Source organism: Lipotes vexillifer, unplaced genomic scaffold (assembly GCF_000442215.2).
Source record: "Lipotes vexillifer unplaced genomic scaffold, Lipotes_vexillifer_v1.1 scaffold708, whole genome shotgun sequence".
Taxonomy (NCBI): Eukaryota; Metazoa; Chordata; class Mammalia; order Artiodactyla; family Lipotidae; genus Lipotes; species Lipotes vexillifer.
The window spans coordinates 1,176,815-1,204,190 of record NW_006781346.1 but is presented as its reverse complement, the minus strand read 5'-3'; the positions used below and the strand labels follow the sequence as shown (position 1 = coordinate 1,204,190).

Here is a 27,376-nt window from a genome sequence, read left to right as displayed (position 1 = left end):
CCCCAAAACAAAAAAAAAAAAAAAAAAAAAAAAAAAAAGAATTTGGGGCTTATATATCATCTTGCTAGGGGAAAGGGGGTGAAGTACGCTTATAAATGACTTAGAGGAAGTTGTGGGGAGAAAGCAATAATGGGAAAGCCAATGATTTTTAGGAAAGATAAAACGATCCTTAGGAAAATAGATGGTAGATATATGATAGTTCTGTAACGAAAGTCGGTTTAGGTGTCGATTTCTCGCTGTCTCGTGATGAGTTAATCTTCCCTGGCTGCTCCCTGTGAGGGGGTTTATGGCAATGGAGTTCTTTATTTTTTTATTTTTTTATTTTTACTTGTTGACAGTTTTGCTTTATTTATTTATTTATGGCTGTGTTGGGTCTTCGTTTCTGTGCGGGGGCTTTCTCTGGTTGTGGCAAGCGGGGGCCACTCTTCATCGCGGTGCGTGGGCCTCTCACTCTCGCGGCCTCTCTTGTTGCAGAGCACAGGCTCCAGACGCGCAGGCTCAGTAGTTGTGGCTCACGGGCCCAGTTGCTCCGTGGCATGTGGGATCTTCCCAGACCAGGGCTCGAACCCGTGTTCCCTGCATTAGCAGGCAGATTCTCAACCACTGCGCCACCAGGGAAGCCCCCCCGGCAATGGAGTTCTTTGGGGAGGCTCTGCTATTAGGCAGACAGGATTTCAGGAACTCCAATGCCTTCTACTAAAAATTTTATGCCCCAGTGGCATATTCTGGACCCCTTCAATGTGGATCAAGTAGTTGGAATACTCAATTCTAATTACCATGAGAGTCAGTAAATTCTTAAATTGTTCCTTTTATATTCAGCTGAATCTGTTGAACACATACAGGCACTCTCCAGGGGGTTTATATTAGCCTGGATTGAAATGTAACACATTTTACAGTTTCAAATCAAAGATATAGTGAGGAAAATGTGCACTCTTAAATATGACAGATCCCTTTTTAGGCTTGGGATCTTCTATGAGCATAATTCTTATGTCACTCCCCTATTTAAAATCTTTCAGTGACTCGATTCCAGGAAAAGCTTAAATTCCCTATTACAAAACACCTTAAGCTCCAGTTATGCCAGACTCCTTGGAGAATGCGTGCCCTTGTGCTGGCACTTCACTTAAATTCTTGTAAGACTCTCCCGGGCCACTCTTGTCTGACACCATCTCCACCTCTAAGTCAGAGATGTCCCTTTGTTGTGCTTCCAAGTCATGCTGTGCACACCTCCAGGACTGTTTACCACACTTCTAGAAGACTTTTTAATTGTATGGACTTAATAAGCCTCTTGAGGGCTCAGCCTGTTTTGTTTTGGTATACTTTGTGCTTATCACATAATACATTCAATATCTGAATAAATGGATGAAGCTTATTTTCCTAGTGCTTATAAAATTAAAGGTGTCCTCCCTTAGAAAAAATGTGTCTAAATGTAATAAAATTATGGATAAGAACTGTTATGCAACTTAGTATTGGAATAAAGGAAATAGACTAGGCTCTCTAGGAGTCTAATCAGGCTGGGGAGAGCAAGCAAGACAGCAGAGCAGGACCATGTGGACACTATCTACAAATGCATTTGATAGTTGCTCCCTCCCTTGGTCTGGGGAAACTGGACCAGATAATCTCTAAGACCCCTTTCCTGCTTTATTACTCCATGATTCTAAGGGATAAACAATTTGTTATCCAGATCATGATAACCTTACATTAGAAAAATACTCTAGAAATGTCATATTACAGAATTTGTAGGCAAGATGTGAGGGGGAGAAATCTACTAGAATGTGCTTTTGAGAAAACTTATAAACCAGGTTTTGTTAATAGCAAAGGCAAAGAAGAGAGAACTTAGTTTATTCCCCACCGCCAAGGATATCTTTAATTCTCCCACTTCCTTTCCCTGTCCCCCATTTATTTCTTGATTTATGCATTCATTCAGCATTTTCCTGAGTATTTCCTTAGTGCTATTTTATTGCCCTACTCTGAAGGAACTATAACTCAGAGCAGTGGTTCTCAAAGTGTGGTTCCGCAGACCAGCAGAGTCAGCGTCACCTTGAAACATGTTATAAATTCGTACTCTTGGGCCCCACCCCAGACCCTATGAATCAGAAACTCCAGGAGTAGGGCCCCAACAATTTTAACAAACTTTCCAGATGATTCTGATGCACCCTGAAGTTTGAGTACTACTACTCTAGAAACACAATTATGATACAGTTTTAGTGGTTTGATAGCAGTTGTACTAGGCACCCAATGTGTTCAGAGGTATGTAGGTGAGAAACGATGACATAACAACTGGCCTGTAGTTCTGGCATGAATAGTTCTTTGAACTCTCATTAGCCTAAGAATAATAAACATTTTCATTACTTAACGTCAACCGTTAGTATGACCAAAACCAGATCAAAAACTCTTTGAGGGCAAAGGGCCGTCTACCTGAATCCCTGATGTTTAAAAAGTATTCAGTGACGGGCTTCCCTGGTGCCGCAGTGGTAGAGAGTCCGCCTGCAAACGCAGGGGACACGGGTTCGTGCCGCAGGCCGGGAAGATCCCACATGCAGCGGAGCGGTTGGGCCCATGAACCATGGCCGCTGAGCCTGCGCGTCCGGAGCCTGTGCTCCGCAGCGGGCGGGGCCGCAACAGTGAGAAGCCCGCGTACAGCAAAAAAAAAAAAATATTCGGTGAATCAAAGGCACAATAGCAAATTGTTACTGAAATCTTATTTGACATACAATATTACAAGTCATATTCCGTGCTCCTTCAAGTTGCAAGACCTTAATGTTTTAAGTATAATAAGAGATATGGAAAATCCAACGGCATATCTTGAATTTAAGATGTTGCAACCTCAAATGAAACAGTATCCAACTAATGCGAAAGAAATTAACCTTTGCCCCGAGTACAGGGTACATATTTTTGCTACGCGGCTGTGACATACCAGCTGCTAGGATGATGTATACAAACTGCTCATATTAAAGTATAAGTACCTACACACGTCATACAAGGGGTTTACCTAAGAACTTGTGGAACAAAATTCCTTAACAACGGTCCTGAAGGGCAGATCAAGTTATGTTCTCTAACGCCTTCCATCAGGAAACGAAAGTTAATAATCTAAGGAACTTTGGGGAAATGCTCTTCAAAGCTTCGAGTCCGCAAGCCACGGTGGCGCCACAACCTAGAGTTGCGTCTCTCACCAGTCGCACCCACACGGCTTGGCCGCACTGCCCACGTGCTTCCGAACACTTACCCGCAGTGCCAGCTTGCCTCATGTGACACATCTCGCAGGCCCCGCCTCTCATCTGTGACATCCCCAAAGGTGCCAGATTATTTTTTTAAAGAAAGCTGGATCCAATCTCCAATAAAAAAGAGAGAGAGAACAAGGACTTACAAACACTTATCTTCAGTGATTTTCGCTTCCAAGCTTTTCCTCCCCTTTACGAGCAATCTTCCGGCACTACTTTTTCCTTATTGATCGGGCGTCTTCCTGGGCAGCTCCGCTGCTCTGGGTCTTTGCGGGCTACAGGCACTGGCGCTGTGCGTCACTGCCCGCCGCCGTGTCCGCAGGCTGCTCCAGCCAGCCTCCTCTCGAGTCTGCGGTCTCAATGTCCTTCCGCCGGTGTGCCCTGTTGTGGGCTCGGCTTTCCCCGGGGCGCCAGCCTGGCCCCCGGGCAGCCGTCTGCTCTGCCCTTCGCGCCCACGCTGGGCCCTTTCCTGGGACTCTGGGGCGCGTTCCTGCCGTTGCCTGCGCCTCTTCCTCTGCCTCAGGAGGCTCCAAAGCCCCGAACACGTCCTTGTTCGTGCCACTGACTGTGAAACCGCAGGGCCGCAGCGCGGACGGTGATGTCGGGGCCGAGCTAACCCGCCCTCTGGACAAGAGTGAGTGCAGGAGCTGGCGAGGGCGGCGCGGGTGGTGTTGCAGGGCCCGCGAAGCAGCTTACCCCCGGCCCCCAACCCCGCCCTTCCCCTGGAGACCCGAGGTCCCCTCGGGCGTTCTCATCGTGCCTGTCACTGTCAGCCTCCCTTACTGGCGTGTGAGCCCTTCAAGGCTTGGGGCTGTGTCTGATTGATCCTTTGATGTGCTGCTGTAGAAATGGCCTACTCCCTTTCACTGTTGTCCTGTGAATGGCTTAAGCCCTCTTGTTATGGGACGATTCACCTTTTTTGAGTCGTTAGGTGGACGACTGATTTCTAGCGTACTCTTTCTCCTCCCCCGCTACCCAGAACTATTGCTCCGAGAAGGGACAAGGGAGTGGGGCATTGAAAAGCCAGGGGAATATTTCTTTCAGGAGTTTTTGTCATTGACTGGGTACCTACGCAAACCAGACACTGTGTTAGGCTGTATGGTGGTTGCCAAGAGGAACCAGACTCACATCCAGATCTCTTCCGCTCCAGAAACTTACAGTCTCGTGGGGAGGAAGGACATATGAATGGCCAGCTGTAGTACAAGGTAGAACATAAGGGTGTGCTCACCGAAAGTGGTAGGTTCCCGGGTCATCCGGGGCTCCAGAGGGAAGGGGATCGCTTAGCATCAGCAAGTGGCAAGATCTAATCCTATTGCTCCCTTGCAAAACATTGTTTAATGTTTTTGCATTGTTCCCAGTTTAAAAGGGTCCTCAATCCCTGCCTGATCTGGCGTGGGTACCTGTTGGAGAAGCATTGTTGCGAGCCACTCTCCTTGTTTCAGTCAAACTTATGAAATGTGCACTTGTGCCCCAGGGCTTTTACACATGCTACTCCCTCTGCCTAGAATACATCTGTAATAACATTTTCTTCTTTTTCTAAAAAACACAACGGCTAATACTCAGTGTTTGCTAGAGATAGGTACTGTTTTAAGCATGTGACCCATTTAATCTTTCCTGTAACTCTTATGAAGTAGACAGTCTTTACCCCTGACACTTATCTAGTCATGCAGTAGCACATACATATACTTATATATTATGTAAACATATATATATATAATATATATTTTTCTGGTTGATTGTAACACATATATGTATATAAGTATATGTATATATATTATATGTATATGTGTATTTTTTCTGGTTGATTGTAACACATTTAGCCATGTGAACATGATTGACTATAAGTAGAAAGATGGTGCATATTTGTGATAGTCATTACAGCACTTAAGTGACTGGCCCGATTTACAGTTTACATACCTTTTCTCCATTTCCCAAATGGTAAAATGAGAGTAATATTTTCTTTGCTTTCATCTCTGGATTGTGAAAGTCATGATAAAGTGTTGGGCAAAGCACTTTGAAAAGTGTAAAGGGGTGAACAAATGTAAACTAGTATCACTTGTACTAAACATTTGCTATTTGAAAAATGGAATTACCCTGCAGTAGAATCTGTGATGTGTGAAAACTGGAGAAACTATTACACTAGGAGCCCAAATAATCTATCCCAACTATATAGCATAGGTTGATGTGAGGATTTAACAAAATACTTATTTTTGGGTTATCGTATAAATAAAGTGTCTAAGCCTCTCTTTCTTTAGGCTGTTAATAGCTGGTGTAAAATTCCTTGGATGTATTTTTACTCATGATCAGCTGGTCCCACCAGATTAGTGTTTTGAAATCTTTTGGGCACTGTTATGAATTTTTAAGTGTTTGGAAGTTCTAACAATGAAGTGCAGCTACCTTTGATGGCAGAGTGGCCCTCCCCTTTCTTGGACAGCTGACTAAGCTGGAAGTTTTGGGTGGTCTCAAGTGGAGGAGTGAAGGAGGAAGGTAGCACCCAGGCACTGAGGTAAGCTAGGTGAGCCCTGGCTGACCATGGGTGATTGATGCACCTCACATGATCTCTTTCTGATTTTTGATTGATAACTGGTATGTTTACAGGACGTGACAACAACAAATAATATTCATGGTGAATTTTATTAGCAGTTGTGACTCCTAGGGAAGGATCAGATTAATTGAGACAGGTTGTGGTAGTTTCCTCATAGATGCTAGTAGTGCTAGATGGGTAGATGTAGATTGGAACTTGGATGCGTAGGGTTGAAGCCACTCAGCTCCATATTAGTAAAGTGAACTGGAGTCAGAGTTTTGGGGGAAACTTGCTTGTCAAAACACCTGGATTGGTATGTTCTGGTGAATCACTCACGAAGTACAGAATTACAGTGTAATGCTCAGGGGATCGAGATTATGGAGACAGTTTCTGCATAGGGTATTAGGCAACACTTTTCTGCCCGGAGCACAGCTAGCTTCCTGGATGAGAATCATGCTGTTGGTTACAAGGGGAACCTTAAGAAAGAACAGAAGCCTACCGAAGTCATTGTAATTTGATGTAGGTGTATCAGGTACAGATACATTTGAGGGGGTAGGGAATAGTCATCTCTCACACACATCACCTGAGAGAGATGCAGAAGGGTCGGAGGCATTTGGCCTAATGCAACTGTCTGCTGCAATAGGGACAGTTTAGTAAATCTAGTACTATTTTTTATAATTCCCTTTGTGATGATACAAAACGTTCATCATGAGTTTAACCACTACTAGAACAATATTTCAGGACTTCATATTCAACAAGAGTGGTAATACTGGTTGTAATATTAACGGGGTGGAAACTAAATGCCACTACTAGGTGGTCTTTGGTACAGTCTCTTCGGGATGGATTCTCCCTTTCCTTTTTGGATCCTAGAGATGTTCTGATCTATTCTGGTCTCTTCTCCCCACCTGTGTTTCCACTGTGACTTTGGCATTTCCAATTCTGTTTTGAAGAGGTTGAGTTTTGTACCTTTCCACCTGCTTCTCCAACCCTCAAGTGATCATAGAGCTTTGATGTATTAAGTAATGGGCTTCTAGTTAATTACTGAGAAGTACAGTGGAACAAGCGAATTAAAACATTTTAACAAAATGGGTAAATCATAAGGTTTAAACAATCCCAACCATTAGTAGTAGTTACTTCGTTCTTCATCGAGATGTACGTGGAGTGAGTAAAGTGGATCATTTTTGTGTAAAGACTCATGTGAGTCTTCTCATTTATATTTTAGAAGAGAACCTGTTATTAAATCCCAAACTCCCATTGTAGGAAGCTGGAAGAAAGCTATTAATTGGTTAAAAGTTGTAGTACTGAGTCATTTCTACTGTGGCTGAAATCTAGAGAGTCTCCTTAAATCACCGTTAATTTAAATGAGAAGTAACTGTGATCCCCAAATCAGGTCATTCTGTTAAGAACAATGAGACAGGGACTTCCCTGGTGGCGCAGTGGTTAAGAACCTGCCTGCCAGTGCAGGGGACACGGGTTCAAGCCCTGGTCCGGAAAGATCCCACATGCCGTGGAGCAGCTAAGCCTGTGTGCCACGACTACTGAGCCTGTGCTCTAGAGCCCGCAAGCTACAACTGCTGAGCCCGTGTGCCACAACTACTGAAGCCTGTGCACCTAGAGCCCATGCTCTGCAACAAGAGAAGCCACCACAATGAGAAGCCCGCACACCTCAACGAAGAGTAGCCCTCGCTCGCCACAACTAGAGAAAGCCTGCACGCAACACTGAAGACCCAACTCAGCCATAAGTGAATGAGTGAATGAATGAATGAATGATTTTTAAAAAGAACAATGAGACAGTTAAAGCTTAATTTTTATGAAAAACAAAACTATGTTTCCTTATACTTCTTCTGTAGTAGATTAAATTTTTTTCTGTGCTATTTCCATTGTGTTAATGTTTTTGCAGTTATCTTTTAAATTTTAGATAAAAGAAAGTATTGATACAGAGAGACTTCACTTTTAGTATGTGGGTAGTATTCATTTTTTAAAACAGCTGTACAGTATGATTTACATATCATAAAGTTTATCCATTTAAAGTGTGTAATTAAATGGTGTATTTGCAGGGTTGTGAAACTATCACCATAATATAATTTTAGAACATTTTCATGACCCCAAAAGAAATCCCATACTCAGAAACAGTGACTCCCCATTCCCCTAGCCCCCACTCCCCTCTGCCCAGCCCGTGGCAACCACTAATCCACATTCCCTTTCTGTTTGGACCTTTCATATAAATAGTATACAATACGTGGGCCTTCCTGACTAGTTTCTTTCACTTAGCATGAGAAACCTCATATTTCTGAAGCATTTTAAATTGACTGAAGTATCATAATTCTTGCATAACACTGGAGTGTTAGTTACAGAAAATGGATTAATTCTAATAAATGTGATATCTTCAGTTTGTATTGAGTTTATAGGTCAGCAGAATTTCTCCAAGCAATTGCATGTGCCTTTTTTGTCACTGATTTTTCCACTATTGTAAAGAAACTGTTGGACCCACTGGGTACAAAGTAACAGAAACCCAGAAATATCAGGATAGCTGCCTGTGATAGTAGATATATTTGTATGCGTCTTACATTTAGTTGTGGGCAAACCTAATGGCTAAACCAGCGACTTAGAAGTTTCCTCATTCTGCAAAACAAAGTTTTGATAGTGAGATGCTTTATTCAGGCTTAATTTCTTCAGTGAGTGTTGTGTGTGTGTGTTGTGGTTGGATGCAAGTGCAGTTGGTACTCTGGTGGGGGGCAAAAATACAGGCCGCCTGGCCTTTCTGTGTTTCATGAGCAAAGACTGTATCAGTTTTGGCCTGCCTTCCCAGAAATGTAGAGTGTGTGGCTGGATTAGTAAAATGTTTATCTCTACAGAATAATGCAGTAGTGTTTTAACATGTGCAATGTTAATACAATCTCAGCTTGATTAAAGTATTTTCCCGCCTACCGCAAAAAAAATTTTAAAAAAAGTACTTTCACCTGTAAAGTTAGGGACTCATAGTGGCATGTTATTTCAGCAGGTATCTAATTCAGCCTCCATTATAGCACAGTAATTTCTCTGCTGTCACCCTTGAAATGCAGTCATCTAAGCCTTGCTTGAGTACTTTTCAGTGACAACGAGCTGGCACTTTTGTGAGACAACCCCTTTTCCCTGTTCTAATTATTAGAAAATTCTTGTATAAATTACACTGAAATCTGTTTCCTTCACTTCCCACTGACTTTAGTTATGCCATCTAGAACAAAATATGTATAATCTGTTCTCCCTAAAATCATCTCCAAGCTAAAGAGCATCCCTGGCTCCTTTAGTCATTCACATGAAAGCATAATGATCTGGCCCTCACAGTATTGGTTATCTTTCTAGATACCTTTGGCTGCTCACTATTTGATGTTCAGAATGGTTGTAAGTAAACAAAACAGAACATGGTTATCTAAAAGTGGTCTGATGGAGGCTAGGGGTGATGCTAATCCTGTAGCACCTTGCTTAGTCTTCTGCAGTATTACAGGAATATTGCATTGTTTGACTTTATACTTTTTCTAGACACTATTAAACTATAAAGAGTTTGTGATCAACTAAAACCTTCAAGTTCTTGCAACACTCAGTAGACTGCTGCCTTGAGTGTTACAACTTCGGGTCTCTTCTGCTCTTTGGGCATTTCTCTATCAGGAAAACAAATGTTAAACATATGTTAAATTTTTTAATCTTTCTTCCAGATGAAGTAAAGAAGATCTTAGATAAGTTTTACAAGAGAAAAGAAATTCAGAAACTGAGTGCTGATTATGGACTCGATGGTAAGGCTAATAAGATTTCCATTAAAGACATCTTATTACTGCTTAGATTACAGCTTTGTCATTATTGTGTGGGACCTAGTGTGGCCTGGGCATACATATTAATACATAGTTGTAATCTAGAGAATGTCCCTGACTTTTGCTTCTCTCTAGGCAGGAGATCGGCAGGATGCACCTGGGGAGCCAGACACACGGCAAGGGAGCTGTGTGTTCAGCTTTCCTTCATGCTCTACTAGAATATCAGTTTTAGCCCAGATCATAACAAACCAGCTGTACTACAAGAAAAGAAAAAGACACTTTGATGAGTTAGGTGTGACGTGTATATGTATTTTTTAAAATGAGAAATTAAATGAAAACTAAGTCCTACCTATTTTGATTTTGTGTTTCCCACAGCTCGTCTCTTCCACCAAGCTTTCATAAGCTTTAGAAATTATATCATGCAGTCTCATTCCCTGGATGTGGACATTCACATTATTTTGAATGATATTTGCTTCAGTGCAGGCAAGTGTTTAGAGACTTTTTAAAATCCTGTTGAGCATACTTTTTATTTCTTCCTATGTTTATTTCTCTAGTTAGGGCGTATTTGCTTTAGAATAAGCCCTGTTAATATCCTCTGTAAATAATTCAGTGCTTTCGTAGGAGGCCTTCTAGGTCCTTTTGCTTTTATAGTGGGTCCCTGAACTGGTTATTAAATCACCCGTATGTCTTAGGCTGGAGGAAGACTGGGGTCTTCATCTGTCATTATCTGCCCTTCACTATGTAGTAATATAGGCTACAGTGAAATAAACTCTCACACAAGACAGAATTAATACATAACAGATTCCAAGTTTCTGCCACTGGCTTGTTTCTCCCTCATATTAGGACAAAGCTCTTGCTATAAAAGATAAAAATGTAGGAACATCGGGCTTCCCTGGTGGTGTAGTGGTGGAGAGTCTGCCTGCCGATGCAGGGGACACGGGTTACATGCCGCGGATGCGGCTGGGTCCTGTGCCATGGCTGCTGATCCTGCGCGTCCGGAGCCTGTGCTCCGCGACGGGAGAGGCCACAACAGTGAGAGGCCCACATACCGCAAAAAAAAAAAAAAAAAAAATGTAGGAACATCATTATTTTGTTCCCATGGGCAGTTTGGCTTGCGTTATATTTTTAAGTATTTGACTATTAAACTTTTGCCCTGGACCAGGCACTGAGGTAGAACCTGGACACAGAGCAGAATTGGACACAGCCCCACCCTTATCAGAGCCACTAAGGTGTGGAGACTTCTTGCTGAGGAGTCAATTCACTTTCATGTTTTGTCTCTTAGTGGTCTCTGTAGTTTAAAAAATACTTGCACCTGTATTTCTCTTCAGTAACCACAGGCCTTCTCTCTAATGTATATTCCCAGGTCCTTTGTTTTTTGTTGTTGTTTGTTTGTTTTGACCGTACCATGCCACTTGCGGATCCTAGTTCCCCAACCAGAGATCGAACCCGGGGCCCCCTTGTGATGAGGTGCTGAGTCCTAACCACTGGACTGCCAGGGAATTCCCCCAGGTTCTTTGTTTTTAACTTAACTTTCATCAATGCTGATCTTTACCTGTTTGCATAGAAGTGGAACATGGTTGTTGAAAGCCAATTTTCTGTTTTCCTGGAAAATATAAGTGAAATAAGGAGGAAAATGTAAGACAAAGCAGGATCTCAGGAAAGGATAGAGTTCCTTGTTTTAGGGTTTTTCTTTTTATTCTGGCAATGTCCCCTTAATTTAGCTCACTAAGAGTAAAGTTCTCATTCAGTTCAGTTATGGATAACATTTAGATCGCACATATTAATGTAATGTTTTATTTTTCAGCTCACGTGGATGATTTATTTCCATTTTTCTTGAGACATGCAAAACAGATATTTCCTGTGTTGGAATGTAAGGATGATCTACGTAAAATCAGTGACCTAAGAATACCACCTAACTGGTTAGTTTCTTTATTTGTAGATTTGAAATTTTCAGTTTCTAATCTTGGAAAATCAGTGATCATTTATATATTTGTATTGTATGCTGGATGATAAATCATAAGTCGTCTAGATTGTTTTGTTTTCTCTAGAAAAGTGGGCAGTTTTGGCAGGCAGTTAACTGGTGTCTCCCCTTGAATCCTAATCAAGTTGGGCTTAAGGTTTTATTAGGGCAGATCTAGAGTAGCCCTTTAGGGTGTCATCCTTAATTTCAGGTGTGGCCTTTCTGGTGTCTCAGCTGAATACGCTATTAATGAGCTCTCCCCACCACCACTGTGGCTGGAACTCCAGCATCTCCTAGCACTTTGCCACCTCTTTGAGACTTTCCACTCAAACTCTTAGCAAGCTGTCCTCTGTTAGGCCCTGCACATGCTCAGCCCAGCCCTTGGCCAAGGACCCAAGGAACTCCCACACAGACTTCAAGGCTCCCCCTCTATTGCACCCTTTTTTCTCTTTCACACTCTGGCTTTCAAATTCCAGCTGCTTCAGCAGCTTTGAACTTGATCTCTACTGTTCAGCTCAGTGGGACTATTTTACCTTGCTTGGGTTCCACCTCCCTATGCCCTACTGGGGTACAGCAGGGCTCATCTCAGGTGTTCCTTTCTTTTGGGGCTTGTAGTCCTGCACTGCCTCCTGTCCATGTCCCCAGGCAGCTGCTGTATATATTTTGTCCAGTTTTGTACTTGTTTAAGGTGAGAGGGCAAGTGCTCATGGCCAGAAGCAGAAGACTTGTATATGCTGAAATTCAGAAGCCTAGGAATATTTATTTATAGGGCATATGTAGAGCTGTGGAAGTAATGTGGACAAATCTCTGGAGCTGTTAGCAGTTTAAACTTATTTTAGGTGACTCTTGGGGAAGGGGATTTGTACAGTGGCAAGAATATCCAATAAATTAATTTGCATTTGGATTTTTCTGTCTTCTAGTTAGTAAATGCTATTCTTGGAAAGCAGTCATTTTAGTGTGGCTATGAAGCTCATCACTTAATTTTTCAAAGATGCCATCTTATGAATGTTAAGAGGATGTTTCCTTGGAATTTTTTTTCATTTAATACCTTTGCCAGGATTTTGAGGTTAATGGAATTAAGCTTTTTACCTACTCATGTTTTAGGTACCCAGAAGCCAGAGTCTTACAGCGGAAGATAATATTCCATTCAGGTCCCACGAACAGTGGAAAGACTTATCATGCAATCCAGAAATACTTGTCAGCAAAATCTGGAGTATATTGTGGTCCTTTAAAATTACTGGCACATGAGATCTTCGAAAAGAGTAATGCTGCTGTTAGTATATTACCAAATATTCTCTCTTTTTCTTGTTAATTTGGGGGAGAGTAGAGTGAAAGGGGTAGAGGGGGAGGGCGTATGTAGTAATTTACTGTTAACAAAAAGTGCCGTATTGCATTGCATCTAACAAGCCATCAAGTGTAAGATGTACTGTTATTTTATGTAAAACTGAGAAAGAAGATGATGCTGCCGACTGAATTCTGACATGCCATCCATTGTTAAGAGGTGTCCTGGTTTCAGAGATACTAAAATGTGAAAAAACGTGTGTATTAGAATGAGTGAAATACAATATTACAGAATATTTCACATATACAGAGAAATTCAGGGACTAACATTCAGATAACCTGAGTCCACTACCCAACTCCCATCAGATTCAAGAAATAAAATATTATTGGGGAATTCCCTGGCGGTCCAGTGGTTAGGACTCGGTGCTTTCACTGAGGACGGCCGGGTTCAATCCCTGGTCGGGGAACTAAGATCCTGTAAGCCACGTGGCACAGCCATAAAAAGAAAAAGAAAATATTGATATAGATGAAACGCCCTCTGAACCCCTTCTTTGTCTCCTCAGAGTTACCCACCTACTCTGATGTATTCAATTTACCTTCTTTTAAGATTAGATCTTTGATGCTGTCAACTAGAACGAACGATAAAGACTGAGAAAAGGACTGAATGCCCTGTGGTCTGAGGCATCATTTCAGTAAAGGGGCCACATTTTAGTTCATTGTTTTATTATGACTTTATAATGAAAGATTAACCCGTTTTGATAGGTGATTTGCGTTCTCTTTTATTATGTTCTGAATAATTTGTGTAATTTGCATACATAATGCCTCCTTATTCATAAATACTTAAAGTATTTCCACAGAACAAAGACTTTCTTTTACATAATCTCAGGATATTCATCTAAAGTAGGACATTTAATATCGATAGAATACCATTATTTAATCCACAGTCCCTATTCAAATTTTGCCAATTGTCCTATAACACTGCCACCACTCCATTTCCCCACCCCCCACCCCCACCCCAGCATTCTGTTCAGGGTCTCCCGCTGTGTTTTATTGTCATGTCTCTAGTACAATTCCCCAGTCTTTCTTTGTCTTTCATAACTTTTACATTTTTTTTTTACATCTTTATTGGAGTATAATTGCTTTACAATGGTGTGTTAGTTTCTGCTTTATAACAAAGTGAATCAGTTATACATATACATATGTTCCCATATCTCTTCCCTCTTGTGTCTCCCTCCCTCCCACCCTCCCTATCCCACCCCTCTAGGTGGTCACAAAGCACAAAGCTGATCTCCCTGTGCTATGCAGCTGCTTCCCACTAGCTATCTATTTTACGTTTGGTAGTGTATATATGTCCATGCCAAACCTTTACATTTTGAAAGACTACAGGTCAGTTGTGTCGTAAGTTGTCACTCAGTTTGGATATGTCTGATGTTTCCTCATTAGATTCAGGCCACTGTGGAGACCAGCTGTTCCAGTTTGCCTGGACTTTCCCTGATTTAGCACCAAATGTTCTTCATCCTGGGGAACCCCTCAGTCCTGAGTGGACGGGGGTGGTTGGTAACTCAAATACACCATAGCATTGATGTTGGTCCTTCTCAAAGAAATATATTAGGAGGTCTTTATATTCTTAAATTTTATTTATAATATTCTTCTTGAACATAGAAACAATTTCATTTTAATAAACTAAAATGGTACAGAAACTATTGAAATAGTACAGAGGTAAAAAGTGAAACTACTGCAATTTCTCATGCTTTTGTTACCTGAGAATTTAGCTGATTTGAGATGTTTCCAAATTTACATAGATTATATAAGAGAGTGGCTTTTATTTTCTTATTAAATTTTTTTTAAAGGATTGGGAATATTTTGTTTCAACTATTAGACAAATAAATTTGACGTAATGGAGAGAACACTCAAACATCCAAAACTTCTTTTTGCTATTGTTTTCAAGGTGGAAATAATTCCAGTTTTCTTTTTGTCATCTTAGGGTGTGCCATGTGACTTGGTAACAGGTGAAGAACGTGTGACAGTAGAGCCAGATGGGATACAGGCTGCCCATGTTGCTTGTACTGTTGAGATGTGCAGTGTTACAACTCCTTGTATGTATACACCATTTTGAAAACTGTATGGTTTAGTATTTTTTTATTTTAAAATTCAGATGCACATGTGGAATGTGTTTTTTATTGTGAAAAAAATTTTAAATTGAGACAAAGAAAAGAATAGTACAGCAAATACCCAGGAATTACCACTACATAAAAATGCCAAACTTTCTATTATGTTTGCTTTTGAATTTCTTTCCCTTTTTCTCGTAAAAGAACTGAAATGTCAATAAGTATGAATTTTCCTTTGTATCACTCCCCAGTTCAATTCCTCTCTCCTCTTTTGATCCAGTTGCTATCAAATATTTGGTATATACCTTTCCTTTTTTTTTTTTGGTATCACTGTTATGTATTGCCTGTCAATACTGTGGATTGTGTGTTTTAAAACATTTACATGATTATCATATTGCATTATTATTCCACAATTTGCTTTTTATTTTACACATTTTTTAGATCTAGTCTTGTTTACATATATATGTATCATGAATATATATCCCATTTATTCATTTAAATTGTTATGTAGTATTCCATATTATGACTAAAATTATTCATTCCTCTATTAAAGAATATTTACGTTGTTTAAAGTTTTTCACTATTACATATAGTACCACAGAGAACTTCTATTTAAGTACTGTAGTTTTGAAAGTATTTTAAATGAAAATTAACTCTTTCCTTATTATATAGGCAATCATTTCTTCATTATAGAAAACATAAAAATAAATGCAAAGAGAAGGAAAAAAAAAAAATCTCCCAATTCCACCCATCCAGAATCAACAAGTATTAACCCTGTGGTGTATATTTTCTAGACTGTGTTTGTATTGTGTATGCATATACTTATATGTGCATCGTGAGTGTGTATATTAAATAAAATAGGGATTATATATTATGTACTATTTGGTAGCTTGCTTTTTTCATTTTAATAATCTTAACTTTCTGAGTAAATGGATAGTTTTCAAAAAAATCCATTTATTCTAAAAGTAATACATTGTAAAAATTAAAATAGCACATATAAATCAAAATTCCTTCTGTGCTGTCTTTTCTAATCTTGTTTGTATATGCTCAGATATGCTAGTAATTTTTAATCTGATGGTTTTTCAGTATAAAATTAGCTTTCTTTTGTTTGCTAAATGTCATTGTGGGCACGTTAAATTTTTCCTTTTTTTAAAATATGCTCCTTGCAACTCCTTGGTATTTTGGGAAGCAAACTAAAATATAATTTATATGACTTAAAAAGAATAAAATAATATGGTTGGAAGCATTTTGGCATTAGAAAATAAAATGAGCCACTATTTTTTTTTTACCATAATAAGCTTTAAAACCCCTGAGGGAAGCAGAGCTGGAGCTCAGGGAATTACACGTTCTTCTCCGGTTCTCCTGACACCCGTCTGGATTCCTGAGGTGCTTCACTTTACTGCAGGGTTATCTACTCCTTGGTCCCAGGAGCTACTTCAGTTGCTGTGTGGATGTGTTCTTATTAGGCAGATTCTCCAGGCTGCCTCTGAGATTGCAGAAAATAGGACAGCTGAACCTGTTCAGCTTGGGAGGCAGTGCAGTAGAGACGGTCTGGGTTTGAATTTCACAGTTTTAAATCTTACACTAGGGCCAGTGACTTAACTTCTCTGGGTCTCAGTTTATTCTTCTGTAAAATGTAAATGTAGGGGAATTCCCTGGTGGTCCAGTGGTTAGGAGTCCTCACTTCCACTACCGAAGGCATGGGTTCAATCCCTGGTTGGGGAACTAAGATCCCGCAAGCTTCACAGCATGGCCAAAGACAATTTTTTTTAATTACAAAAAAAAAAAGATGAGATTTAAAAAAAAAGGAAATGTAAGTAATAATGATACTTACCTAATGGGTTTGTTGTGAGGATTAAATGAGTTGTAAAGCACTTAGAACAAGCCTGCCAGAAACGAAGCACCTAATAAGTAATGATGATTATGGTGGTATTGAAAGCTTGAATTTTGGTATTGTGGTTTGTTTATAATACTATTGAAGTAGATTGTCTTGCTCATGATAACTTTTTATTTTAAGATGAAGTGGCCGTGATTGATGAAATTCAAATGATTAAAGATCCAGCCAGAGGATGGGCCTGGACCAGAGCACTACTAGGTTGGTGGTCTTATTGCTATAAAACCTGTGCTTTGTGACATCTGCACTGTGATTTATCTGCATTTATCTGCTTGACATTGCCAAATAGAGCCAGCTAGATTCTCTCTTGACACAAACCAAACAAAAAAGTCAGCTAAGTGTGAGCTTTAATTTTCTAAATATTGTTCTAATAATGGGAAGTCCATTTCTTCTGTCATAAAATTAGCATAATCACTTAATTAAAGTGTTCAAATCTTGCTATATTTACACAACCACTATTAACATTTTGGTGTTTCATGGCAGTCTTTTTTCTCACGTATATGGTGTTTTGTGAATATATAATTTTTATCTTGCTTTTTTTTTTCAGTTCTGTTGTTTCATAGACCTTTTTTTCATACCACATATTAATGTTGCATGTTTTCCATTGAAGAACTGTACTACACAGTCGTCCTTTGGTATCTGTGGGATGTTGGTTCCTGTACCCGCACAGATACCCAAATCTGCAGATGCTCAAATCCTTTACAGTTGGATGGCTTCTGCATCCATGAATTCAACCAACCGCGGATTGAATATGCTCAATCTGCGGTTGGTTGAATCTGCAGATGTGAAACCTGTGGATGTGGGAGACCAGTTGTAATTTGTCCCAAAGAGTTGAACATTTTTCGCTATTATTAGTGATGCAGTAAAAATCTTTGTAGGCGTTGACTTTTTATTCATTTTATTACTTCTTTAGGATAGGCTCCTGGAAGTGAGGTCCATAGACATGAATGAACATTTCTCCTGCTTGATATTGGAGTGAATTTTTGATCAGCATGTTGTAGGGCAAGTGTTTTGAAATTTAAAAACATAGGTAAACTTTCTGTAAACAAAGAATATACACTAAAGCCTGTAATATAAAATAGATGAAAGTGGATATGCTCAGAGGTAAGGAGCTTGGAGTTTCTTCTACCTACCAGCCCCCAGCCTCTGAGGCACCTCAGTGATTCCATGGAGCCTAATTTGAAAAAAAAAAGTATAGGACTAATGTTCAGTATTAACCATCAAAATGCAGGTTCTAGTTCAGGCTGACTTCATCCTCTAGTAGACTCAAAACCTTGGCCAAAGCAATTTTAAAACCCCAAGATTTATAAAAGTGGTGATAATTTTTGCCTACTAGAAAGTTTTGTTTTGAGGTTAGAATCATAGAGATAATATGAAAACACTTGGTAAAGTTGTAAAGCAATAGGTAAGCAAACTTAAAGTATTTTTCGTATGTAGAGTATTGCATATTTAATTTTATATCTTTAAAATTTTAAGAAATGCCAATTTTGCATTTAACAGGACTCTGTGCTGAAGAAATCCATTTGTGTGGAGAATCTGCTGCTATTGACCTGGTTACCGAGCTTATGTACACAACTGGGGAAGATGTGGAGGTACTAGATTATACACTTTGTTCTCAAGGTGGCATAGCAAATAGCCCAGAGTACCCAGGCAGTGGCTTCATAGGCCCCAGATGGTGGCAAAATCAGAACTTGAAAGATTAGCTTCATTTCCTCGTAGTTGACTAGATCATACATAGTTGGTTGACCCTCGTGAACTAAAGTTCTGACTGCGTGGCTGTCACACCCTAAGTCTCCAAAAGTATAAGGAGATTCCTTATCTTTTCTTGACAAAACGTTTTGGAGTTTAAACAGAAGTCTTTAGAATTAAATAAATCAGGAATGTTGGAAGTTGGAGGCTCCAGCAAAAATTTGTGATTTTCAAAGTCTCAGGTGTCAGATATTGGGGACTTTGATATATATCTGATTGGTAGAGATAGTTTGTACCCTTTTTCAAATTCCTAGAGTAGGAAGCAACTCATTTCCATTTAATCCTACTTTTTGTTTTCTTTACCAGACTTCTATAATAAAATGAAGAAATATTTTAAAATTGGTCCATTACTTTAGTTTTGTGCTCAGCTTTCAGGGAGAGATAGTGGAATGTAGTGGAAGAAATTCTGGGTTCTAGTCTTGGCTTTGCTGTTATTCACTTTGTGTTTTTAAGAAAATCACAGAAGGCTAGAACTGGAAAAATCCTCATCAGACCTGATCTTTTATTAGACTCTATTTTATTCTTTCATAAAAGGGAAATAATATTTAATAACCTTTCTGAAATTACCACGTTGCCATAAAAATCAAATATATATGAAAGTGCTTTGAAAATTTATGAAATCCTCTGTAACATTTTGTTAATTTAGAAGTACCAGTGAGAATGGATGGTAATATTTATAATATCAAAATAAATGTTTTTCTGTATTTTCTCTTGAAAAAGTTGGAGCTTATCAGTTTCTAGCTACTCTTTTTTTTTGTTTGTTTGTTTGTTTGTTTGTTTGTTTTTTTGCGGTATGCGGGCCTCTCACTGTTGTGGCCTCTCCCGTTGTGGAGCACAGGCTCCGGACGCGCAGGCTCAGTGGCCATGGCTCACGGGCCCAGCCGCTCCGCGGGATGTGGGATCTTCCCGGACCGGGGCAGGAACCCGTGTCCCCTGCATCAGCAGGCGGACTCTCGACCACTGCACCACCAGGGAAGCCCTCTAGCTACTCTTGATTGTGAATTTTTCACAATATTAGAAGAAGCTGAGTTAGGTATGTTATTTTACAATATCATATCGTTTATTGTAGGTTCGAACCTATAAGAGGCTTACCCCGATTTTTGTGCTGGATCACGCATTAGAATCTTTAGACAACCTTCGGCCTGGGGACTGCATTGTCTGTTTTAGCAAGAATGATATTTATTCTGTGAGTCGACAGATTGAAATTCGGGGATTGGAATCAGCTGTTATATATGGCAGTCTCCCACCTGGTAATTATTGGCTTTCATCATGACAAGATATGAAATCTCTTGTTTTTGCCATTTATGTTGAGATATGTCTAGAAAACACAGTAAAAGATATGAATTAAGTTGCTTGGTGTGTAATTTACTATAGGTCATATAAAATAAAAATTTCTCTAGTCATCTTTGTGGTGATAGAAGTATTTTAATTATTTATAGCTCTTGTTACTTGATATTATTAGACTGTATTTTAAAATGTTGAGCTGATGACTTTCTTACAGAAATGTCATTAAAATATGAACTTGGTAATATTCTTAAAATATTACCAGAAGTCTATTGATGAGTGTCCTCAGAAATGATAAGAGGATTGTGTTGCTCTTTGTGGGTATACTTAAAGGAATGGAAATAAAGGATAACTGGCTCCTTGAGAATGTAAAGAAATAAATTTGAAACAATAAAATAAAACATAAAATGTTTTATGAAACATAAAATGGAGAGTAGGAGGTAAGGGTTTCCAAGATTTAGTTAGTTAGTTAGTTACTTAGTTGGTTGGTTGGTTGTACGCGGGCCTCTCACCGCTGCGGCCTCTCCCATTGCGGAGCACAGGCTCCAGACGCACAGGCTCAGCGGCTACGGCTCACGGGCCCAGCCGCCCTGCGACATGTGGGATCTTCCCGGACCGGGGCACGAACCCGTGTCCCCTGCATCGGCAGGCGGACTCTCAACCACCTGTGCCACCAGGGAAGCCCCCAAGATACATTTAGTGTGATGTAGTAAAAGATTGAGAATACTCATTTAACATAAACTCTTGCTGTTTTAGGGACCAAACTTGCTCAAGCAAGAAAGTTTAATGATCCTGGTGATCCATGCAAAATCCTGGTTGCTACAGATGCAGTTGGCATGGGACTTAATTTGTAAGTAATCTGTTTTTAATAATCATGGATATTCAGTGGGTTAGATGGAAATTAAAAAAACTTATATTGGCATTAGAATGACCAAACACTTTGATTTAGGAGAATGGATATTATAGTATAGATCTGAGATTTATCTTGCTCACACCTGTTGAGGGAATAAAATGAAAATATCACATAACACTTGGACTTTTGAGTGCTGCTTCCTACCACTGCTAACCTATTACATTACCTCACTTGATTTTCAGTGTCTCAGTCAACAAGGGTGTGTGCCTGTTGGGCGTGCGGGGCCAGCCACTGTTTTTAGGGGTTAACAATATTAAGCCTGAATATTCCTCTCTGGGGCATGAATGCAACTGTACCTTTATGCATGAAAGAACTATTCAAAGCCATTAACAGCAGTCAATGTTTAAAAGTAGCCTAAGAAGGCTTTATGTGGTTTATTTGTAAAAAAGTTATTTTCTAGAGCCTTACTGAGGTATAATTTACATATTATACGGTTCACCCATTTTAAATGTATAATTTGATGATGATTTTTAGTAAATGTACACAGTTGTTAAAAAATGCTATTTAAAGGGAAGAAAAAGAATTACCAACAAACCCTTTTACCTTACTTTGTAAATAGTGGGCAATATTGCGAGTAGGCCTAAACTAGAATTAGAGTGAGCATTTCTGTAATGAATCAAATGATGGACGGTTTTTCAGACAGCAGTCCATGAGATCATTTGTATTTCTGTTTCAGGAGCATAAGAAGAATTATTTTTTACTCCCTTATGAAGCCCAGTATCAATGAAAAGGGAGAGAAAGAAATAGAACCAATCACCACCTCTCAAGCCTTGCAGATTGCTGGCAGAGCTGGTAGATTCAGTTCAAAATTTAAAGAAGGAGAGGTTACAACAATGAATCGAGAAGACCTCAGTTTATTAAAGGAAATTTTGAATAGGCCTGTGGATCCTATAAAGGTAAGGTGTAACATAGTAATTTCTACTTCTCTGTGGAGGACAGTCATTCCTTCCTTCACTTACTTTCCAGACTTGCCTCAGACACGTGGAAACAAATAAGCAAAAGAAAATTTTGTGCCATGAAAATAATGTCAAGAAAACCCTGCTTTGGGCTTCCCTGGTGGTGCAGTGGTTAAGAATCCACCTGCCAATGCAGGGGACACGAGCTCGAGCCCTGGTCCGGGAAGATCCCACATGCCGCGGAGCAACTAAGCCTGTGCACCACAACTACTGAGCCTGCGCTCTAGAGCCCGTGAGCCACAACTACTGAGCCTGCTTGCCGCAACTACTGAAGCCTACGTGCCTAGAGCCCGTGCTCCGCAGCAAGAGAAGCCACCACAGTGAGAAGCCCGTGCACCACAGCAAAGAGCAGCCCCCGCTCACTGCAACTAGGGAGAGCTCGTGCACAGCAACGAAGAACCAACACAGCCAAAAATAAAATAAGTAAATAAATAAAAAAATAAAGAAGAGAAAACCCTGCTTTATTGCTTTTGAGAGGCCTAATAGAGACCCCTTTGTTAGAGAATGGTATGCAAGTGAAAGATTCAGATTTTACAAATGTAGCCATAATATAACAAGTTTAGTAAACCTGATTTTCCTTTAGTTCTTCCTATAATCTAGCAGTGGGTGGGGATAGGGGCACGGTTGCTTCAGGTGGGCACACAACTATATCAGCAGACTGAAAATTGTGAGAAACTCGGAAGTAGAAGAAACCTTTGTGTGGGGGGCAAAAATAGCATTAAGCCATACAACTTTGAACCAGTAAGGACAGGGTTAAATTTTGGTTAGCGTAGTTAATGAGGCAGAAGTGTACATGTTTTAAACAAACTTACAAATTAAAGTTTGCCTGGAAAATTCACTAATTAAGGCTCATCTGATTTTAGTGAACCCAGGTAAAAGGGGATATAAATGAGAGAATGCAAGGATAAGTTCCTGGAGGAAAGCTGTGGTTGAAATCATTTCTGTAGCTTTTGTTAAGAAAAAAAAAAAAAAAGAGTGCAGCTGATAATGGATCTCCCCCATCTCCCTCCTGTGTAGCTCCTTTCTTGTGTTCATCATCTGCCTCCCTCCCATGACTCATCTCTCTCTCCTCCTTCCCTCTTTCTTTTTCCCATTCCTTTTCTCTCTTATTTTCTTGCTTATACTTATTGTGGGCAATTCTTAACATTGTGTAAATATACAGGTAAAGAGATAGCTGACCTCCAATTTAGACATTTTCTCTTCATGTATGTATGTCAGTTTTATTGCCCTGGTTAAAGTGATTGGGTTTTCCTTTTTCGTTTTTGTTCAGTGGAGAGAATTGGGACCCCGGAAACTATTTGTGGTACTCTATCAGATCATCATAGATTTTAGAAATATAACTAAAATATAAGCAAAAGATTAATTACTCAATGGGTATACTTGATTAGTTTTACTAAATCATCTCGTCAGCTTTCCCAGTTGGTAATAAATGGCAAAGTATGATGCTTTTCTCTGTTTTACTTAAATTCTTGTCCCTTAACTCATTTGGCAATAGCTTAACCTGAATATAGGACTTATCTTGAAATAACTTAAGAAAACTTATCCTTAAAAAAAAAATAAGCTTATGGTTGTTTTTTCTTTACTAAAGGCAGCTGGTCTTCATCCAACTGCTGAACAGATTGAAATGTTTGCCTACCATCTCCCTGACACAACGCTTTCTAATCTCATTGTAAGTAGAAACTCTTACATCGCTTTTCTAAAAAGGTCAGTATGTCAGACAATTACTGGTTAACCTTGTGGACATGAATGGATAGTCTGTTTTTGTGAAGTTGCTGTTTATGAAGTTTATCTTGAAAGCGGAAACTTTCTTTCAAAATCTTTTGGGACTTCTGTCCTGAGGAATTTTCTGAGTATTTCAGGTCGAGAAGGCTATGGGGGAAGTCTGTTAGCTTGAGGAGGCAGTGAATTAAGCAGGCCTTTCTGGAAGTCTGTTAATGGATTAAAGTGATTGTCATTTATAGACTTGAGTACTTTATTCATGCCCAGCTAGGTAGTCCAGTAATTTAATATATTTTTTCCCCCCAGGATATTTTTGTAGACTTTTCACAAGTTGATGGGCAGTATTTTGTCTGCAATATGGATGATTTTAAATTTTCTGCAGAGTTGATCCAGCATATTCCATTAAGTCTACGAGTGAGGTATGTTTTCTGCACAGCCCCTATCAACAAGAAGCAGCCTTTTGTCTGTTCTTCATTGTTACAGGTAAGCCTTTATCTTTGTGATATTTTGAGTTGTTTCAGGTTGATGCATTTTCCCCAAACAATAGTTTGTTATTCAAAATAAAGAAATAAGAGAGTACCCTTTAATATGAGGTACTGTGTACGAACTTAAATAAAAATGGCTCTTTTTTCTTACAGATAATTTTTTGGGGGAAGGAGAAGTCTTGCTTTGTATTTGGGCTTATATGGTAGCCTTTTTGAAGAAGCTAAAACAAAAATAATTAAACAGTTTTTTCAAGGAAAGGGGTCTTTGCCTGATGATATACTTTTTCCTTATTGGTGTTGGGTAATATGTTTTGGAAGGGAGGTGGCTTTGGGGTCAGTAGTGGCAATAGTATTCAGTTTTCTTAACTATCAGGCATTGGGCCAGGGATGGCTGTCTTGTGTGAATTTGGTGCCAAGATTCCAGCCTCTTTTCTTTTAACTCATTTGGGTAGGGATACAAATCTCTAACTTCTGAGCACAAGATTCACCCAAACAGGGGGACTAGGCAAAGGCAGTAGAAGCTGAACTTCCAGTCTCCTGCCGTGTCCTCTCACATCTCTGGGCCCTTGCTGTCCCTCTTGCTTCTGCTTGGAGCGCCCTCCCCACTAAATCCAAAGGTCTCCTCTTTGAATCTTTTCCTGATTCATTGTTGTAGTTTCACTGCCATCTTCTTAAGAGATGTTAGCTTTCTGCATACTAGCTCTGTTTTTACCAAATCTATTTATAAGCTTATGTTTTAAATTACTTTAAAATTATATAAATAATACATAAGTACTTTTTTTGTGTGAGCAAAATTAAAACATTAAAGAAGGTTAAATTGGGCTACCACCTTCAGTCTCAGTCCTCTGGCATAACTGCTGTTATCAGCTTTGTGTATCCTTGCAGACCTTCTCCGTTACATTTGCCTACATACCTGTATGAGTAGAGATTCTAGTTTTTGTTAGGTGGGTGTGCTTTCCCATAAATGTTAAAATGAATTAGTCTGTAGCTTGCCTTTTTCTTTTTTCCTTAATGTGTCTCAGAGGTGTTCCGTGTCCAGCTATTTACTGTGTCCAGCTGTTACCAGCTCTCTGTTTCTTAGAGCTGGTGTTTGTGAGAGAGCTAACTAGCATAAGGTTAAAGTTTATGGAACAAAGTCTTAAACTTAAAAAACTGGCCTGGATGGAGCTGGAGCCCATGGCCCTGACCCCATTTACACCATCCTTCAAGCAGCTACCCTAATAAAGCGGAAGCATATTACTAAGGAGTAAGGAGTCTGGAACAGTACAGGTCAATAGTTATTATGTGTTGTGTTTACAGATTAAAATGTGAAATCTTGAGATATTTCTTTTTTCTTGATCTCCATTATTACTGAAGTATAAAGGAGCTCAATCCCACTGATGGTCTCTGATGCCCCTTAGGAAGTTGTTTTGAAACTGTGTTCTATGGCTCCTGCATGGGCCTCTCTCCCTCCCTGTCTCTGAGCAGCTCTGTGCTTAGCTGTTTTACATATGGGCTTCCATTAGTTGTTTGTGGCCAAAAATATTAAAGCCACTGCCTTTATAAGAGAACTTTTTGGCATGTCCTGCTTATTAGTAAGTTAGCGTGGTCACATTTACATTCTTCATGGCTGTCCTACTTGGCATTTATTAAACCTAGCAGAATGCACCAGACTGAAATTAATAAAATTGTAACATTATTTAACCACAATTATTTGAAAACTGCCCTGCCTCTCGAAAGTACTGACCTTGCTTAGGTTAAGTATTTAGAGATAATTTTCCCTAATTAGGAAATGAACCATTTGAAATCACCTTATCCTTGAAGCTAAAGATTTTAAACTTCTGCTTGATAGTTCTTGCATGGTTTTATTTCTGTCTCCTATAGTATATTGTGATGCATAATAATGCCTAGCATTGTCTGGGAGGCCGCATATTCTCCAAGAGTGTCGTGTGGTTCAAGAAGGAGCTGTGGTGGTCTTATGGTAATGAGGAAGCTGAAGCACAGTGGTGACTTGGCCAAAACTATATAACTAGTAAAGAGGCAGTCCCTTTACTAGTTTGATTGACTCATGACCAACCTTGCACGAAGCCACCTCAAAGAGTTTCTTTATAATAAGTGAGGATATTAAAAAGTACAAGCTCATATTTGAAGCTATAGGACTATTGCATGAAGGAATGAGAGTCTTCGGGTGCTGTCTGCCTAGAACTTAGAACATTAATTGTTAATAAAAGTTAATAGACAGTCCCTGGAAAGCTAGTTCGTGTACATATTGTTGCCCTGGTTTTGGAAAAAAGAAGGAAATCATCTCTTTTTTAAAAAAAATGTACCTTTATAAGATATTAAATGTTCTCTAAAATACAGAAAAGTATAAAGAAAGAGAGAAACCAGCCTGCCTATTGAGATATAGCCACAGTTAACATTTTGTTGTGCTGTTTTGTTTTGTTTTTTTCTGGTCACAGACTGAAGTGAATTCTGATTGTTTTACCAAATTCGTTTCTTCTGTTTCTCTCAGTTTGCCAGGCAGTATAGCAGGCATGAGCCCCTGACCTTCTCATGGTTACGACGATATATTAAATGGCCGTTACTTCCACCTAAGAATATTAAAGACCTCATGGATCTTGAAGCTGTCCATGATGTCTTGGATCTTTACCTGTGGCTAAGGTACCAATTTTTTCCTGTATGTGCTCTCATTTTTTAAGTTATAGGGCGAATCAAAGGTTTTATGATGGTCTTTTGCACTTTCAAATTAGGGACATATTTGCAGGGTGCTCTATTTTATGTTTATTTTCCATTAAGGCAGTTGAGCCTGGTTTATACCTATTCCAAAAATGATTTAAGGAGTTCTTACGATTCTAGTTAAGATAGGTAGGTGAGAAAGTCCCCTAGATCCTTGTGACGCAAATGGTGATCCCTGGACCAAAAGCATTGTTATCAACTGGGAGCTTGTTAAAAATAGAGAATATCAGACCCACCCAAGGCTTAATCAAATTCTGCATTGTAACAGGATCCTGAGGTGACTCATGTATAGATCGTGATTTGAGAGGTACTGCTGTAGATCAGTGATTATCAAAGGAGGGGCATGTCCCACTAGGGGAGCATATTGGAATCATTTAAGATATGAGCAAGGACCGACTCTCATAGCAACATCTTCCTTAGGTGTGTTGGCCGAAATAAAGGTTGAGCAAAGGCACTGGACACAGTTTTGCAAAAACAGAATATTTGGAATGAGTCAGTGTCAAGATGTAGTTACTTCATTGAGATTAGTCCAGCGACTACGGTAAGAGCTGTTCCTGTAATGTAATATGTCTTTTTTTCCAGCTACCGGTTTATAGATATGTTTCCAGATGCCAGCCTTGTTCGAGATCTCCAGAAACAGTTAGATGGCATTATCCAAGATGGTGTACATAACATCACCAAACTGATTAAAATTTCAGAGGCACATAAACTGCTGAATTTGCAGAACTCATCAACAGAAAGCCAGTCCCGTTTGTCAGGAACAGTAAAGAGCCGAAAGGAATCAC

At 39.6% G+C, this 27,376-nt stretch overlaps 1 protein-coding gene across 1 annotated transcript in view; it reads left to right on the top strand.

The window, feature by feature from the left end:
* Window positions 1-3,578: 3,578 nt before the first annotated feature.
* SUPV3L1 (Suv3 like RNA helicase) overlaps window positions 3,579-27,376 on the top strand; it is a 24,023-nt gene continuing 225 nt past the window's right edge. Inside the window, 16 exon segments of the mRNA XM_007454571.1 lie at window positions 3,579-3,852; window positions 9,435-9,512; window positions 9,903-10,010; window positions 11,332-11,446; window positions 12,592-12,760; window positions 14,753-14,864; window positions 16,894-16,971; window positions 18,271-18,362; window positions 19,589-19,769; window positions 20,560-20,653; window positions 21,393-21,612; window positions 23,261-23,341; window positions 23,698-23,874; window positions 26,368-26,516; window positions 27,174-27,365; window positions 27,367-27,376. The exon segment at window positions 27,367-27,376 is cut by the window's right edge and continues 225 nt beyond it. Of these exon segments, the coding sequence (XP_007454633.1) occupies window positions 3,579-3,852; window positions 9,435-9,512; window positions 9,903-10,010; window positions 11,332-11,446; window positions 12,592-12,760; window positions 14,753-14,864; window positions 16,894-16,971; window positions 18,271-18,362; window positions 19,589-19,769; window positions 20,560-20,653; window positions 21,393-21,612; window positions 23,261-23,341; window positions 23,698-23,874; window positions 26,368-26,516; window positions 27,174-27,365; window positions 27,367-27,376 (2,130 nt within the window).